Source organism: Alosa pseudoharengus, unplaced genomic scaffold (assembly GCF_046254945.1).
Source record: "Alosa pseudoharengus isolate Yale_2024_CS ecotype anadromous, Long Island Sound unplaced genomic scaffold, YU_APseudo_1.1 YU_APseudo_1.1_scf_10, whole genome shotgun sequence".
NCBI classification, from domain to species: Eukaryota; Metazoa; Chordata; class Actinopteri; order Clupeiformes; family Clupeidae; genus Alosa; species Alosa pseudoharengus.
In genome coordinates, this window is record NW_027468565.1 from 29,900,801 (window position 1) to 29,913,300 (window position 12,500).

Below are 12,500 nucleotides of genomic sequence, written 5' to 3' on the forward strand. Positions count from 1 at the left end.
CTTACCTACAGTATTTGTTCTCTTGATCCCGCTTTCCTGATTGAGGTGTCTCAACAGGAAGTGACTCGTCCGTCCTTCCTGTTCCAATTCACCAGTAGCCCAGTCTCTCCCAGTCCCTCTCAAACCCTGACCCTGTGTAGGTTTATGTTTTGCAAGGCTGATATTTTCACAGAGCTTGTAGCAGGTATATTAATGTACCATGTTCTTCACTTGTTCTTTCCCTTCTCTTTCGTGTTCATCTGTTTGTTCTTCCTCTCCCTCATTCTGCTGTGTTCCGTCTTGCGGCAGTCCTAATGTGGTGGTGGTTCTCCAGGAGAACCGGATGGCTTCAGCCAGCGCTGGGAACCGAAGTGCCCTCTCCCCCTGTGACCCCTTCAGATGTCTGGCCCAGACAGCCTTCCCAACCAGACCATAAGGCACACACTCATGCACACACACACACACACACACACACACACACACACACACACACACACATGCATAAACAGAGAAACTCAGCCTGGTCAGTACCTGTATCTTAAGTGAACCTCCCCCACTCCACCCCACACACACACACGCACACACAGTCAGATATCCAAGTTTCTCTGACCTCAACAAGGCCCTTCCCTTTCTGCAGAGCCGTCATGGCAACAAACTCGGGCTTCAGTTGACTGGGGTGGTAAGTGTCCAAGAATGGAGTGAACTTCAACATATAAATACTTATTAATATATTTATTTGTGTTTATTTATTCATGGTGAATATTAATGGATTGTTGTGTGATATTTCAGTTCTTGATTGGTATTATTGTTTTGGACTTTGAGTTCAAGCAGAACAGCCTTGCTGTGATATTGATACTTGGATTTGTTGGAGACCTGCTGCTTTTTTTTCTTTTGCCTTTTTTATTGAAACAAGTTTAATTTTGAGTAATTGTTTGTAGATTTGAAAACAAATGTTTCAAGAAGACACTCAACTGAAAGTTACAAGATATGTTAAGTGTGGGTGTTGCAAGGTTGGGGTATTAAGTTGCTATTCATCATCATCAGTATAGGACAGCACAGTGAGAAAGAGTTATCAGTTGTGAGATGCTGAAATTCACAATGCTGTTTGAGTATGTAGTTTTCATGATCATGCTCAGTTGAAAAAGAATGTTAGAATATGAAGCATTTTGAAGCCCTCAGGTCTTAAACTCATGTGAGACATGTCCTAGTTTTTTTTTTTAAATAGCAGGAAAGTATTGATGAGAGATTTGAATGGTAGTAGTATTTGAATTCAAGTGACTGAATTGGGTTGATTCAGATATAATGTCTAGCCTATATTTGAGGTATTTGTTTTTTTTATATATTTTATTAAATGTTTATGTTATTTACAATACACACAAAGATTATATTTTATACTTGTGTTAAATTTGTTTAACCACTGGTTTGGTGAGGCTTTTGGATTGAGAGAGAGAGAGAGTAGTCAGATAGTTGAGAGAGAGTGTCTGAAACTGATTGCACTAAGCGTGTGTGTGTGAGTAAAAAAAGAATAGCTCATAACTGAGAAGTGAAGTTCAGGTGGGGGGTATGACTGAGCTAAAAATAATATTCACCCTTACTCACTCATGTGAGTTGAACACATAGCCTTGCCCCAATGTCAAACCTCTATAAAGAGGAAATGCTATGCTATAAAGGGGAAATGCTATGCTATAAAGGGGAAATTATATATTTCCCAGTGTTCTGATATTAACTGCCTACAGCCCCCCCCCCCCCCCCCCAAAAAAAAAAAAAAAACACGTACATGTATCTACCATCTCTCAACTCTCAATACCAGGGGCTGCTCACCATTGTGCCCTTGAGCAAGGCACTTAACTCGGACTGTCTCTGTAGGCATAACAGTGTCTGATAAATGACCTTGTAAAAATGACCTGTTGTCATAAGAGTGTCTGATAAATGACCTTGTAAAAATGACCTGTTGTCATAAGAGTGTCTGATAAATGACCTTGTGAAAATTACCTGTTGTCATAAGAGTGTCTGATAAATGACCTTGTAAAAATGACCTGTAGTCATAAGAGTGTCCGATAATTGACCTTGTAAAGATGACCTGTTGTCATGAGAGTGTCTGACCTTGTAAAAATGACCTGTAGTCATAAGAGTGTCTGGGAAATGACCTTTGTAAAGATGACCTGTTGCTCTTCATCATGTTTTCACCAGATGTTGAGTGTGACACTAGAAAGAATGTGGCCCTGAAATAGTACAGGTCAACCAGATACTCACCAGAACTGGACCACCAATTCCACCAGTCTGAGAAGGATCTGCTGATTGTGATGTGTCCTTCCTAACGAGCATTGGTCAACTCTGATGCGGTTGCCGGTAACCTGTACCCGTGTTCAGTGTAATGACATCACTGAAATTAGCACAAGCTATGCACCACGATGTTAAACTCTGATTTAACCTTTAGGAGACCTAAGCCAGGTGTTGTCTCCCTGAGAGACCAAAGGACACTGGATCTGTCTCTTCCTCTCTCTCTCTCCCTCTCATCCTCCCTCTCTCTCTCTTTATCCCTCTCTCTCTCTCCCCCCCCCTCTCATTCTGGAAATAATCTCAAATGCTTCCCAGGTAGGTATAAAAGAGAAGTATGATCAGTGGGAAATGATTATGTGTTTCAAGACCACAATTCAAGATCACATCTTTTCTGAGAGATAAAGTTTTACACAAAAACCACCAGCCTTTAAATGATGATGATTGCAGGAAATGAATACTTAGACAATGAAAAGTTTGTATGGGTTTGAGTTGTCATGTTTCTGTAGGTTTCTATTTCATGGTGAGTAGGGCATAGTTCAATCCAGGCCATTGGAAAAGGTCTCCTTCCCATTCATGATTTGTTGTTTTATGGCTCTTACACCTTGAGCAAATGATCCTTGAGGCATGTCAAACTTCATCTTCCTGAAATCAATGGATTCAGAGGGGCAGTGCAGAATAAACATAGCCTGGTCAGCACCATTTGAAATTGAGATTGGGTCTGAACAAAGTTTATTCATCTCCCATTTCCAAGGGGCTTCACCAAAGGACGCCGATCAAAATGCCTCTGAACACAATTGGATAGACCTAAAACCAATCAGAGCAATGAGTATATAAGTATAAGTATATATACTCTTTTGATCCCGTGAGGGAAATTTTGATCTCTGCATTTATCCCAATCCTTGAATTAGTGAAACACACACAGCACACAGTGAACACACAGTGAGGTGAAGCACACACTAATCCCGACGCAGTGAGCTGCCTGCAACAGTGGCGCTCGGGGAACAGTGAGGGGTTACTGTAGGTGCCTTGCCCAATGAAGGAGATGACATATAATATGCAGAGCAACGGAAAAAAACATCTCAACAAACTAACGTTTTATCAAAAACTGCTTTGATGTCATCATGTTCAGCTTGCCTCAACTGTTGTGATTGGTGCCCGAGTATTAGGAACATGGGAGTGAATAGCGTCTTTGCCTGACGGACCTGCAGAGCAAATTCAAATTTCCCAAAGGTTTGTCTGGGTTTTTCCAGGCTAGAATAAACACCTTATCTGGCAAACATCTTATGCCTATAGCCTATTAAAGAAAAGTTTACATGTCTGTGACTCTCATCTGTTCTGGTGGAAACAAATATGCAATGGCAAGAGAATTTAACCGTTTGTGCATGGGCATGTGTGTGTGTATGTGTGTGTGTCTGTGTGTTTGTGAGAGATTGTGGGTGAGTGAGTGTGACTTTATTACACATCAGTTTGGTTTTACCCCTAATATCCCTACTATTATTCATAGCTTTTCAAAGAGAAACTTCAGCTTACGCTGATGTTTCTTGGAATTATAGCAGCCCCTTTAGTTTGCATAAGAGGACAATGGAATTACCCTGGCTTCTATGAGTGTGTTGGTGACACTAATCAATCAATAAAAAAAGATCAATCAACATCTGAGAGAGATAAAATATATATAAAAAATAAAATGGCAATATGCTGGTCTAGGTTTTACTGTATGTGTTTCCTATTCCTTTTGCAGTCCTGTATTATCTGTTTAATTATAAAATAAACAACTGTCCCTCAAAAGGAAGGTTTGGATGCATGTCTTTATCAATCGCACAACACCAATATCTGGCAGTCTATGTATTGTTTCTTCTTTTATTTAATGTATTACAAATTTGTGTGTGGAATAAGGAAGTGATAAAACATAATCTTTTTTATATGACAGATTTATGGGGTCATAACATTACCTACTTTTTTGCCAATTTCTACATATTTCTGTTACCCCTTCATTTTTTTTGAAAATGGAAATGATCATAGCCTAGTTACGATTGTGTAATTATAAATGTGTGAAACTTCACTCTGACTCTACCAGAATAACTTTGGAGTGAGTGTATGGCTGAACAGCAGAGGGTGAACTTGTTCTAGTCATTGCGATGGGGTGCGCGCGCCCAGAGTTTTGTGTGTAAATAAACAGGGCGGGCCAGACCAGGTGAGTTAAGCGGATGATGATGAAAGCAACGCCGTACAGTCCTGTTGTGACTTTGAACCTGATTTAGCGTCCAGCGGAGTTGACTGCCGAACCCTTCAAAGCAAAGTACACGGAGGGCAGAAAAGCGCTTCCGACTGCCTTTCTTGCATTGTCCTGGTAGCCTGTGGCAATAGCTTACGGAACGTGACTCGGGCCAGATACCTGTCTCCCACGGGATACGTTATCTGTTTTCGCATGTGGTTGTTTCTTATGCGGATATCCCACTCCTCAAACTCGGAATACTTTCCATGTTGGTACGACCACCAAACCTGCCCAAAATGAGTGACTTTCGGCGCGCCGCTTTTAGAAGAAAAAAGTCGTCGCTCATGGGATCATCAGAGGATCAACATGAAGAATGTGAAGGTATGTTACCTACAGGCTGCAAGGAAAGTCAGAAAGGTGTTTATATTCCAAAAAGAGGTGTTTTATTTACAGCTCTGAATATACAAACAATGTTCCCGACTGAATGTTGAAAAATTACTTGGTATAGTCATGGCTTTCATTGAGGTTATGGAGTTTATAGGAGTTATGTATGTCTACGTGGTGTATTGGCCACGGCCACGAGTTTTAATCATCGGATAAAGTTGGAAGTGTGGTCGTTTAATAGCCTAGTCATTAGGCAAATTATACTTGTAAATACTGAGTGCATAGGCCCTACTTATAAAACTGCCGCGAGTTCTGGCTCAGAGAATGTGAGAGCTATGCTGTGTTTTTAGCATGCAGGTAGGCATGTCTCAACTGGCCATTATGAAAGCGCTGTAGCCTGCAACGTTGCCTACCTACACCAGTGGTTCTTAATGCCAAACATCCGCATGTTCCAAACAAGTAGGTCTACATACGCTTTGTGTGTCACCATGTAGCTCACCATATCCGCTGGCTTCAACGCTAATATATGGGTCGCGACTCTATGAACATGAGGAAGGTCCTACATTTCTGAGGTCGTAAACTGTTGTCATCTTTATTTACATGCGGCATTTTAGTTTTTATGGTTTCATGCTCTCGTGTGCCAGCAATTCACTGCACACCACACACTGGGGTTTCCATCCTCTGTCCTATTTTATTCTCAATTTAAGTGAATCCATATCCTCAAATATTCAGGGATCTAACATGACCGGTCACATAAACATTGTATATTGGCCATGAGTAAAATCTGTTAAAATAACGGTCCAATAGTACATCTAATAAGGTAGTATTTCATTTAATTTTATTTAATTTTTACCACTAGCTCCACGACCCAACCAGAACGGTTCTGCGACCGACCCACTTTTGGGTCCCGACCGACCACCAGTTAAGAAACACTGGCCTACACCATGGAGAATTTATCCTCACTAAGAGTAGGCTAGGCCAGGGGTTCCCAAACTTTTCCATTACAAGGCCCCCCAAATACCACTAGGTTCTGGCCAAGGACCCCCTTGATGTGTTAAACGCATCGACAATACTGCGGCAAATGTAAAAATACATTAAGCTAATCCTAAGAATTATTTTAGCCACAAGCACTTTGCGGTGGAGCATACAGTGTGTAAAAATTGTATTTGGGTATTTGGGGCTTTCTGCTATATGAGAGCTATCACTCTACTATTATTCCCAGTCATTGTGAATATAATATTCAGATATGCGTCACATTATTATAATGGCATTGTATATCAACCCTCATAGTAATAGGTATATTTAAAAATGTTCAAATGTATTTATTTGTTGCTATTATTTTTCCTTCCAACTTGCTAAGGCCCCCCTGGCAACCCCTCACGACCCCCACTTTGAAAACCACTGGGCTAGGCTACTCTGTAGTAGGCCATGCAAATAGTGCATATTTTTGCGGTAGAAATAATGTCCGTGAAGGTGGGATTGTCTAGAATCTGGCAATATAAGAATCATGCTGGTGGGATAGGCCTACTCTATGACTAAGCAATTAACAAAAATGTATGTTCTGACATGACATTAGAATATATTAGAATTGAATTACAGCCCAAAGTTGGAGACCATGTAGAATGCTACAATTTCAAAACAGAATTACTCCACCGCTTATTGTACAGATGCATTCTTCTTCATATTATCCTATCTGGTAAGATCTGCTGTTCTTTTATACATGGCTTGCATGTGTTGAGTGAAGAGCAGAGCTGTCAACCAACCATAGCTGTTTTGTTTAGCTCGTTCAGCCTCATTACTGTACAGCAATTTCATACCATCAGTGGTTCTGTGTTGGGACCAGGGACCCAGAGTTAAATTAACATTAGGGTACCAAAGGGATCTACTAGGACCACTGAAATTCTAAAGAATGAGAAACACGGATTTACATAAATTGTAATCCTTAACAAACAAAATAGAAATAGAAATAAAAAAAAAATGTTATTGGCTGAACATGTGTTCCTCTGATGTTGTGTCATCTTAGTGGGGTCCGGGAGCATGGTCCCCTGGAAGAAAACGTGTATTTTAACGTTTAAATGCATCAATCTAGTGCACTTTGAAACCCAATTCAGAGGTTTGACTTGTTTATTTTTATCTATGGATGGAAATATTTGTGCAAATAGCCTAAGCCATAGTTATGAGGATACTGCAATACTGTAAGTTCCCAACCACAAAGCATTTCACTTCAGTTTCACTTCAGATAAGGTTAAAAAAAAGTGTACATTTCAGCATTCCAATAAATTATGCAGAAGTGGTCAGTGAAGTTGTTAGTTAATCTAAGATTGCGATTGCAATCGTTGTGCAGACCTAGTAGCCTACCCCACACCACCACTGTGTAATTGCCTGACATGGCATGTATCTTTTGATACAGCACTAAGCTCAAATCTAACTATTCCAATTTTTGGCAGATTTGTTTTTTCTCCTGACATGATCCTTTTGTGATGGTTTCGCCACTAGCCTGAGGCCCAGTGAGTCATGCCTGTGCTCTCAGGTGACTACAGATACTGGTCCATGAATTTCCCAAATGAGAGTTGTGACTCAGGAACAGATCCTGGTCAGTTTTGTACCTCATTTCCTTTAGTCAGCTCTGGTCCATGGAGTCAGGTTGACTGGATAACTATCCCACAATGGGATGATGACTTAGTGACTGCCGTGTTCGTGGGGTCCAAGGGACATTTGGTTAGTTCTAAAGGGCAGGTGACAGATGCTGGGGGTCATGTCTGGGTCAGTGTGTACATGTAGGAGAGGCGAACTGAGCTAGCATGCTAGTTGCCCGTGTAAATCCTCACACCCCTAACCTTAAGAACGCTTCTAACCGCTGTTAGAATGAATGCACTCGGCGTCCGCTGCGCGTCGGGGAGTTCTTTGCCTCCGCCTCGTCCATATAATGGGACACCTCGGCGGCTGTTATCCCTTACTTAACTTATTATTACTACAATGTACTACTACCACTGGATCTTGATCAAAACAGAGATGTAGGAGGTAATAACATGGTCTTTTAAGCCTTGTCTTATAGGCTACATGTGTCACGATCCTGCCCTGGATCTCTAGATCCAGGTTCATGTTTCTTGTGTATCTTGTGTATTATGTTTGTGTCCTGTAGTGGTTTGTCTTTGTATTTTGCCATGTCTTCTGTTCCTTGTCACTTCCTGTGTTCCGAACCATGTGCTACTTTGTTTACCCTTGTCATGTGCTTTTGTTCCTTGTCTCCGCCCCTCACCTGAGCCACGTTCCCTAATTATTGCCTTGATTGCTTTCCACCTGTGCCTTGTCAGTCTTGTTAAGTGTTGTGTATTTAAACCCTGTCTTGTGTGCTTTGCTGGATTATTTCGTCTCTTGTCAGGTTTGTGCCATGTCCTTGTCAGTTAGGCTATTGTCAGTCTAAGAGTTTGTGTTCTATTTAAGTTTTCTGAGAAGTTTATGTGTGAAAGAAGAAGACACATTAAAATCTTGTTTAATTCCACTTCGTGTCTGCATTTGGGTCCAATTTGCAACTCTGACCTGCTGGTCGTGACGACATGCCTGTGCAGAGGAATGTAAGTTGTAGCAGTGATCATGTCTGGAACAGCCCTGTGTGGTGGCTGTGGACATGGAGAGGTTGTTTACATAATCAGTTCAGCACACAATAGCTTTTGGGTTGAGCAACTTTCTTTTTCTTTCTTTCTCTCTCTCTCTAGTGTCCCCCTTTTACTCTCTCACTATCTCTGTCTATCTGTCTATATATGTCTGTCTGTCTGTCTCTGTAGCTCTCTGTCTGGATGTCAACAGATTCTCTGGATGTGTGTGCATTCCCTTGAGCATCACAGTGCAGACGGTAGTGTGCACACTCTCTCACACATCATATGCAGATACACTACTATTCATACACATGGAAGGATGTGCACTAACTAATTAATAGTGTGCACACACACAAGAAATCCTATGAGCCCATATGCATCTGCATCATGCACTACATAACTACTGGTAGGCCTACTAGGGCTGTGAACAAAATATCAGTATCGCAATTACATGATATATCCCTGCATTGACATGTGTTGCAGATGCTGTTTTATTGACACTCTAAAAGCATCCGAGACAACAGAAAAGGTCATATCAAGATTTGAAGTTAAAGTTAATAACTATCAGATTTGAAGTATAATTATTACATTTTACTTTTAAGTTATTTGTGGGCCAAAACTGAAGTGTTTTACACTACAAAAGGTATGTTGGTCTCAGACTAACTTGGCAATTTGAGTGATTTGATCACAATGTGTCTTGGTGATTTACACGTGTATAACTTAGCACTGAGCACTTGTGATCAGATCACCCAAGACACATTTTAAAACCAAATATAAATGGGATTGTGGAAAATCAACTGTCCTGGAGTGGATCAGAATGTTTTGGTCATCAGAATGGAATATTAGAATATTCTGTTCTAAACTCTAAACATTCTGAAGGATTAAATGTCTTTTAAGAGAACTCAAAGGGCCCACACTTCATATGACCTGGACAGTGTGCCTACAAGAGAAGTTGTGTGTGTATAGCAACAAAACAAACAGCAAAGTTGGATGGCATGAATGATAGCTAGCTTACCTTTGTGTGTGTAATGAAATGATGTTGATTCATAAAGCAGTAATTAATCATTTACAGTAAATAAACACTAACATCTCTATGTAAATGATATGTATCTGGTGTGTTTGTGTGTGTGTGTGCGTGCGTTTGCAGCAGCTAATGATGGGTCTTTGTTGTGGGTAAAATACCTCTCCCTGTAGCCATAGCCTGCCATAGCCACAACAATACATTTGTCTAAACAACACACACACATCTGTGTTAAGTACTCATACTCCACCACACAATACACATGTGAACTATACTGCAGTTACTCACACAGGCACAGACACACACACACACACACACCTACAAACTGCTGAAATTCTCTCTCGCTGGTAGGTCGACTTTTCTCTCTCAGGCAGGCATGCAGATGTTGCCAGATAAGGTGTAAGTTCTGCAGTGGTCCTTTAACCCATTCGCGCTGGATGCTGCATGACGCAACATTGACCCTCCTGCTGGATGCTGCGTAGCGCAACATTGACCCTCCCGCTGGATGCTGCATAGCGCAGCATGCTTTTTATTTCATGTTTCTAGTTGCTACAGAGGCTTAGATATAAAATTTTGGTAGACGTTGACAATTTTTAGTATGTTTTCAGAAAACCCTCAGGAAATAAGGTTATTTAGTCTAGAATGCCATAGGATTCTATAGGCGTTTTTAGCAGGCATTTTAGGAGTAAATGGGTTAAATCTGTTGATATCAGGTGGACCTGGTTAGACATGATTTGCTCAAGTTGTGAGAGCCAGACAAGAGGAAATCAATCATGACACACACACACACACACACACACACACACACACACACACACACACACACAGCTGAATGTAAAGAAAACAAAGGAGATGGTTGTAGGATCCCCTTCCTCCTCCCACTCCACACTGACAGAGGTTGAAGTTGTTTCTTGCTTCAAATATCAGGGGGTGCACATCTCAAATGATCTGAAATGGAGCTAGAACACAACATGCCTTGTTAAAGGAGAAATCTGGCGATTTTTCATACAGATCTCGAGGTCTCCGAGTACTGTTGTTAGGAGAAAAAAATGAAAACAATCGGTTGTACCTAGCTCGAGTTGCTGCAGCCAACAGTGACCTTGAGAGACAGAGATCTACGTGAAAAATCACCGGAATTCTCCTTTAAGAAAGCCCATCAGCGCCTCTACTTGTTGTTGAAGCAGGCTGATCTGTGTCCTACCATCCTCACCTCCTTTTACAGGTGCGGAGTGGAGAGCATTCTCTCCTCCTGCCTTACGGTGTGTTATGGCAGCTGCTCTGCTGCAGACAGAAAGGCTCTGCAGCAGGTGGTTAAGCTGGCTCAGCGGACCATTGGCTGCAGCCTACCCAACATTATAGACCGGGTATATACACCAGCAGGTGCAAAAACAGAGCCTACCTCATCCTGCACCCTCCCATCAGGCAAGAGGCTACGCAGCATTTAGACAAAGACAACCAGAATGAGGAACAATTTCTTCCCATCTGCTGTTAGACTAAGAAATACATCGCCTCTGCTCTGATCTGACTATAGACTGCTCCTGACATCCTGCACTTTAGTCATGAACCCACTCGTGGACTTTGAGCACCCTGAACACTGCTGTTATTCACTGCGGATACTGCAACAGTAGAGATTTTTAGATAGGATGATCCATTTGTATTACCCATAATTACAATTTATATATTTGTTTTACCCATTTTTAATTTGTTTTACTTTTTATTTCCATGTAAAAGTAGAAATGGGGGGTGGAGTTAGGGGCTATGTTCAATCACCTGGGACCCGAGTACTAAATGTCCCTCCTACATGTAAATGAAAAAGAAAAGCACACACAGATACACACATCTCATATGTACTTTCATAGCTTTCTCTATTGCTTAGAAATACACACACACACACATTTATGTTTCTGTCAAACGACAATGGAACACAAGTGGAATGTGAGGTGCTCTACTTCTGTGAGTAATGTGACGGCTCCCCAAACAGATAGTGAGCCAGTGTCTCTGCTCAGACCCAGTTATATGGGCTCCCCCTGTCTGTGGACAGTAACTATGTGTGAGCCTAGCGATACAGTCAGAAACACTGTATAGATTTGCATGTATGCACCTCTACGTAGGCTTGATTGTGTGTGTGTGTGTGTGTGTGTGTGTGTGTGTGTGTGTGCAAGCGTGCAAGCACTTGTGTTTGTTTTTTGTCTGTGTTAATACTATGTGCTTGTGAATACTGTCCATATGTACATTAGCAATTGAACATGGAGTTTATATAAAAGAGTTAGTGAGAGTCTCTATCTGTCTCTGTGTACTGTATTTCCATTTTGCTCTGTCCCAAAGTAGGCTGCTTCTCTGTAAGCATTCTGGCTTTCTTCTCAGCGCAAGCTCTTCCTCTGTTCCTCAGCTGTGACAATAGGCCCGATTGTGCTCTTACCGACAGTGGAGGAGCAGTGCATCTTGGGACTGCACCACACAGTAGCATGATGTAGCATTTGTGCACGTCTGCGGCAATATAACCGATGTTGTTGTTGCTGTTGTTGTTGTCGTCATTGCTGCTTTGAGCCCTGTCTGCCCTAACCCTCATCATGTGACAGGTCTTAGCCCTGCAGCTCTCAAGAGAGACGCTGCAACAAAACAGCTCCTTATTTTTTTTTATTTTTTTTTTTAAAAACCTCTGGTGATTTATCCAATCTGAATGTCAGGAATGGCAAATCGGGGAAGATGAACTCTCCTGCATTACCCATGATCCTCAGCGTTCCTGGGAGGGAAGCGACAAAGTGGTGGCACACACAGCACTGCAGCTTGAACTTCTGTTTTTGACGGTGTGTGGGGCAGTGTGAGGGATCTACCGGTATACATGGCACGGTGTGTGGGGCAGTGTGAGGGATCTACCGGTATACATGGCACGGCAGGGGCAACGACAGAGAGAGCAGGCTTACTGTGATCAGCACCCGGACCTGAGCTGCCTTGGATCGGGTACAGGGATTGCACTTACTTAGTGCACTTGCACTTGCCACAGACTGTCATCGATCGGGTGGTCAGG

At 41.8% G+C, this 12,500-nt stretch overlaps 1 protein-coding gene across 3 annotated transcripts in view; it reads left to right on the plus strand.

Moving 5' to 3' along the window:
* The first annotated feature begins 4,478 nt into the window (after positions 1 to 4,478).
* fgd4a (FYVE, RhoGEF and PH domain containing 4a) overlaps positions 4,479 to 12,500 on the plus strand; it is a 69,120-nt gene continuing 61,098 nt past the window's right edge. For 2 of the 3 annotated variants that reach the window (XM_076269458.1, XM_076269466.1), the window contains exon 1: positions 4,481 to 4,852. In XM_076269458.1, the coding sequence (XP_076125573.1) occupies positions 4,738 to 4,852 (115 nt within the window). In that variant the 5' untranslated portion in view covers positions 4,481 to 4,737. Of the gene's footprint in view, positions 4,853 to 12,500 lie in introns of all 3 variants that reach the window. The other variant, XM_076269489.1, reaches the window with a different exon arrangement.